The sequence below is a fragment of the Myotis davidii genome, unplaced genomic scaffold (assembly GCF_000327345.1).
Source record: "Myotis davidii unplaced genomic scaffold, ASM32734v1 scaffold725, whole genome shotgun sequence".
Classification (NCBI taxonomy): domain Eukaryota; kingdom Metazoa; phylum Chordata; class Mammalia; order Chiroptera; family Vespertilionidae; genus Myotis; species Myotis davidii.
The window spans coordinates 1053430-1059576 of NW_006296500.1; the positions used below are offsets into that span (position 1 = coordinate 1053430).

A 6147-nucleotide genomic window follows, 5' to 3' on the forward strand; every position below is an offset into this window, starting at 1 on the left:
TGAACTGATAAAATACCTAAGTTAGGAACATAGTAACTTTGTTCATCTAGCAGTCCTATTTTGGAAGTTTTGTCTAATCTCTCTGATGTAAATTAATTACATTAATATCTTTTTGTAAGTTTGATTTTTTCCAACTGAATAACCTCTCTTTAAAACAAAATGCACTTGGAACATGAGGCTTTCCAAAGGATTTCTCTCCTAGTAGAATATTATCAATTTTTTAGTCTTCACACATGTGAAATTTCTTGCCATTTTTATGTGCAATCCAAAGAATACATAAATTTTTCGGTTAGAAATAGTCTGTTAGGTTCTAAACTTTCCTTCAGCTGACCTAGCACACTTCCAAACTGAAAAGAAATAGAGTAATACTTGGCAGTATTTGTTTGCTCATAGTGTTTAGCTGGAATGTTTATACATCACTGATCCAAAATATACTCATGAACAAAGATGTATGCATAGCCCTAAGCTTAGGAGAACAGAATCACAGGGATTTGCAAAGTGATATTAGAGGAAAACAGTTGGTTGATTTTACCAACACTTTCTATTAAAAGTGTGGTCATGTTTTAAGAGCTTATAAGCATGTTAAAGACATACCTGGGACACTTATCTCTTCTGATCACAAACAACTATTTGAAGCGGATTATACGGCTTTATGATCTAGGACAGTGATGGCGAACCTTTTGAGCTCAGCGTGTCAGCATTTTGAAAAACCCTAACTTAACTCTGGTGCTGTGTCACATATAGAAATTTTTTGATATTTGCAACCACAGTAAAACAAAGACTTATATTTTTGATATTTATTTTATATATTTAAGTGCCACTTAACAAAGAAAAATCAACCAAAAAAATGAGTTCGTGTGTCACCTCTGACATGCGTGTCATAGGTTCGCCATCACTGATCTAGGACATGCTTTCTTTACCTTCTGCAATCAGTAACTCTTTTTTTAAATTTAATTTTATTTTGCAATCAGTAACTCTTTAATTTTAACTGAAACCTGCATTTCTGCCCATCCTGAGGACAGCAGTGTGGCTACATTTGGCTTTGTGTTAATGCTCCTGAGCCCTGGACCAGTGTCTGGACACTTTGAGGAGCGCTCTTCCCCTAAATTAGCAGCTGTATCCCTGTCAGCACAAAACCAAGCTTTGCAGGAATTAACACGTTTGAAGCTAACATCTGAGACAAGCTTTAACAAACAACCAAATCTGGTTAATCCAAATCACTTTGCAAACTCCATTTTTATTTGGATTAAAAAGCTTTAGATGAACAAACATATAATACATACATGTTATAAGACTAGTTACCATGTAAAACTCTTTTGATACAGAAATTAGAATAAACCAAGTTTTAATCAAGTCTGAAAATGTTCAAGCTCAAAAGTCAACACCACCAATTTGGAGTTTTACACAGAGAAGCATCCCCTCTCAATTCTTCCTCATAGGAAGACAAGGGTGGCTTCAAAAACAAAACAAAGGTCTTTTAAATCAGTTGGCTGACATATTATTTTAAACCTATAGGTTTCCTCCATACACATAAACAAAATTCTTTTCCACATGAACTTATATTTTGAAAACACTTAGGCCATTATGCTTTCTAAGCCATATCACTACAATTCCTAAACTCATGGATAAAAGGTGTATAGTTAACTTGTACTTTTTTAAATGAGCAAAATTTCTTTTTTTTGGAAGATGGCTGACCTCAAATTTCCTAAATATTAACTGATATTCCCCAAGTTAATATACAGAAAGACATGATTCTAAAATAAATTATTTTTTTTAAAGAAAAACTTAATTAGGGCCTGCCCAGTGGCCCCCTGGCCCGACTCTGTACTGCCTTAGGGAAGCTCCTGGCCAGGTCTGTGGTTCCGATAGCACCTCCAGACACTGGGAAGGAGTCCGGAGGAGGAGTGCTCTGGCTTCTAATGCCCCATGTAGCCCACAGTAAAGTTTTTGGAGGCTTCCCAAGAAGTCTCATCCAGACCTTAACAAGGGAAATAAAATGGACGCATGAAATAAATAAATAACTTAACCAAAATTAAATTTCAGGTTCTTTGGTGTAATTCAAGGATGTCTAGAAATAAAATAATCTGATTGTATTATACAGTCCATGATGATTCAATGGCCCAAATAACCAGGAACTGAAGATTTCTTTATCTGATTCAGTTTAACAATAAGGTACTGATATACTATTGCAATACATTTTTTTTAAAATTCAGAATTATTTAAAATACTTGATGCAAACTGAGATCCAGTGGTTGACTATAGGCAATTAAGTTACAAGGGCCTCCTATGTAGATACAAGAGACTTTTATCCATTCTACACACTTTTGTCCCCATGATTTAATAAGAATGGCAATGAAATACCAGGTATTGAGTCATACCAGACTAAAAGAAAAAAGTATCCTCTGAAAGTCACTCTTTCAACGTACACACAGCAGTGGAAGGTCAACCACAATGGCAACCACTTTGCTACAATAAAGCAGGTTTCCAAAAACCCTAGAAACACTGTTCCATATTTGCTGCTTTTTACCTGTCTGAGCATCATACACTGCCTCCAAATGTTTATTTTAGGGTCATATGAGACAAGGTCATCAAACCCAAGTGTTTAGGGTCCGTAATGGTCTTTTTCATGAGCATTTTCTTAAATTATGATGCCTTTCTCTTGAAATTTAAAAGCACAAGCTGAATTTTAAATATTTTAGGAAGTTTTAAATTTCTGGTTGAGAATTACAACGAAGAAACTTAGAAAAAAAGAAAGCCACATCTGACGAGGAAACAAAGAATACTAAAGCATTTGCATACGCAGGCAGTCTACCCATTTACAATTAGGCTTCTGATACAGCTCATATCTAGTGATTCACGCCCTTTGTTAGTTTAGGTATTATGCTGAAAAGTAAATCACCTCCATGGATGCCTCAATGCTTTCTTCAAGATGAACTTCAAATATTTTTTTCAATGTAAGAGATTTAAAATTTTAAATCATCTAACACGTATAGGCATAAATTGTGAATTATTATTCATAGATCAAAAGTACCCTTAAACTTACCTGCCAAGACTAAGAATAATTCAGGGTTGTGCACAGGTTCTATAAAAATAACTGACACCATAGACATCTAACTCAGCACAAGAAAAAGTACTCTCTCTCTGGTGTCCGGGAGACGCACCAGCTGCAGAAAGATACACAGCACTGACTGCAGATTTCTGCAGCACGCCTCTGAGTTAATAGAGCAAATGTGCCATGTCTGCCAAACACGTATAATCTAAATAACAAACTTTCACTTCACCTGTAACACACTTTTTGGGAAAGTGGCTTAAGATATTCAGGCACATGAAACAGACACAAGTACACTCCCTTCTCTAAGATGTAAACTAGGACCAACTTCACATTTCATTGTCAACTTAAACTAATCTGTAAACTCGTGTGCATGTGTGTGTGTGTATTTTTTCAGTTTGTTCTTTTATAAAAACAAAAACCAAAAAATCCTAATCCAAGACAAAACCTTTGATGGTTTCAGTTCCATGGCAACAAGTAAAAAGATAAAATTCCAAGTCTACACATATACAACCAATTATGAAACTGGTTTTAAACGAAGGAAATATATGCAAAAAATCTTTGTGTATTTGATAAAGTCAACTTAATATAACAAAAACAAATTGAAATAGCTTATTAAAAGTATTCTTATATAAAAATGGCCTTGTGATGTACAGTAAAATGCAATAAAAATTATCATCCTTTGTTCTTCCCCCCCACCCCCTGTAACTATGTGGCTACTATTCCACAAAACTCATTATGCTTCTATAAAAGAAACGTAATAGATGTGATTAAAGGTTTTCTAGATTGTATGCTTGGCGAATGTTGAGGGTATCTCGGAGCATCAAATCCCGAAGGCGCCAGAGGGCATCTGCCATGGTGGTGTGAGCCCCTTTACTTTTCAGCCAGTGAGAGGGTAGGCGGCTCTCTTGTTCTTTTGACAAATGGACATCACGCCTTCGAGCTGAAAATTGAAGTATAGACAGAGGAATATAAATAGGAATTTTAAGGGAACAAATTTTCCCTCAGTCCTAAGGTCTGATAGATTAGAACATAAAAACATAATGACTTATTTAATATTATAAATTTTAACTCTGCAGAATATTTCCAAGCAAATTTCTTATATAATTTTATTAGACATCTTGGTTTTTAGAAAACTACTTCACTTAGGTAGGTATGAGACTACCTAATTAGGGATGTGTTGTTTTATGCTTTGTATTTTAGAAATTACCTAATTTATAATAATGACTTCACCAAAGAGCTGTACAAACACCTAAAAGATTAGGTTATTAATATTTTTTTGTAGCCACTCCTGATAATTAATAATTACTTCCATGTGAAGAAAAACTCCTAAGAAGGTAAATGTGAAGAAAGGTAAAACATAGCTACTACTCTTATAAAAGAAATCAAATGATCAACTTTGGTTTAGAAATAAAGAATGAGTAGAAACAAATTCTTTTAGTTTGTAATGAATAATTCTGTTGAACTAAATGACTAACTTGATAGGTTAACAGAAACATATTTTCTAATATATTTTTCTCTTTTAAAAACTGAGGTGAGCCTTGGTTGGTGTTGTTCAGTGGTTGGAACATTGGCCTGTGCACTGAAGGGTCTTGGTTTCAATTCCTAGTCAAGCACTTGGGTTGTAGGTATGATCCAGGTGTGCCAGAGGTAACCAATCTACCATGTCTGTGTCTCCCTCCAACCCCCCCTTCCATTCTCTCTAAAAATCAATGGAAAAAATATCCTCAGGTGAGGTTTAACCACAAAAAAATTGAAAATTGAGGCGAAATAACTTTTAATTTATTCAAATGCATCTATGTTTAATGTCCAAATGCCTAAAAAAATTAAAAAAAAATTCAGAATATACTTAAAAAGATGACGGTGATGTTTATGACAAAATTAAGCTTCGAGATTCAGCAAAAGTTTTTTTCAAAGTGTGATGTTAATATACAAAGAAGATTCAAACCCTTGTATTAAATATACCGTTTATTTTACTTGTATAAAAAAAATGGGTATTTTCCCTGGGCTATAATATGGCAGTAGCAGCAAGAGGACTTGAACAAAGCGTGGATTTCATACTTAGTGAGAAGGACTCTCCTTACCTGCCAGAGTCTGGTCCCACTTGCTAATGCTGTTGGACTCAGCACTGAGTCCTTCAATGTATTTCAGGTAGGCCTCTGAGTGGAGAAGCCGTTGGGTCTTCGGTGGAGGAGCCACAAACATGGGCGTTGTTGGCTGCTGTATAACAGGGGGGCCGGCTGGATGTGGGCCAGGATATGGAGGTGGTGCCTGCTGCCCTTGAGGCCCCAAAACTCCTACCTGAAAGAGCAGACCACACAGTGAGGGAAAAAAATACTTAGTACATGTTTTGAGAAAGAATATAATGTGAACTCTGTCAAGTCTAGAAAATCCAACTGGGAGGCTTACCTGCTGTCCATATGGACTTCCGCCTTGTGCTGGGGTCCCTACCATAGGGGCCACCCCTTGGTTCATTACACCTGTAATTCAGAATGCAATGTCTCAATTAGAGGCTCTGGTTGACATGACTAAAAACTACTGTCTGATAAGAAATTATGCCATTTATAATGCAAGCCTATGGATCTCTCTGCAGTTGAGTCTTTGTGGATAGGAACCCTACGCACCCAACACAGAATGTAGCCTTCAAACAGAAATTCCTATTGTTTCCTAGGTACTTGACAGTGCTAGTTCAACTTGTCAGATGTGTATTAGTTATTCATGGCTTGGAAATTATTTGAACCCTGCAAAAATTCTAGTATTTCCCTAGGTAAGCTATACTCAGAATACACCTATATTTTTAAGGTATTTTTCTTCTGACAACACATTTTCCTGTACTGAAGCCTGTGTTTAAGTTCAGCAGTAATGGCATTCAATCAGGCTCAGCAGAAAGCAGTGTGGTAGGATATAGGACACAGGGAAGAGGCTGTGCAAGTGCATAGTTTAATGAGCTCTGTGGCACATCCTTGATGTCCCCTCACAGGCCACCAGCTCCTCTAGTTCTGACTGGAGTTACTAATGTTGGCTGAGAGAGGACACTTCCATCTGATAGACAGCACTTTGAAAAGGGCTATCACTTCAAATGCAAAATGAAGGGAAAG

At 36.2% G+C, this 6147-nt stretch overlaps 1 protein-coding gene across 15 annotated transcripts in view; it reads right to left on the reverse strand.

The window, feature by feature from the left end:
- Positions 1 to 1217: 1217 nt before the first annotated feature.
- Positions 1218 to 6147, reverse strand: part of PBRM1 (polybromo 1) — a 138266-nt gene continuing 133336 nt past the window's right edge. For 10 of the 15 annotated variants that reach the window (XM_015569191.1, XM_006771834.2, XM_006771831.2 and 7 more), the window contains 3 exons: positions 5459 to 5529; positions 5134 to 5350; positions 3820 to 3992 (listed from right to left, as the gene is read on the reverse strand). In XM_015569191.1, coding sequence (XP_015424677.1) covers positions 3820 to 3992; positions 5134 to 5350; positions 5459 to 5529 — 461 coding nt within the window. Of the gene's footprint in view, positions 3993 to 5133; positions 5351 to 5458; positions 5530 to 6147 lie in introns of all 15 variants that reach the window. The other 5 variants (XM_015569189.1, XM_015569187.1, XM_015569195.1 and 2 more) reach the window with 1 other exon arrangement.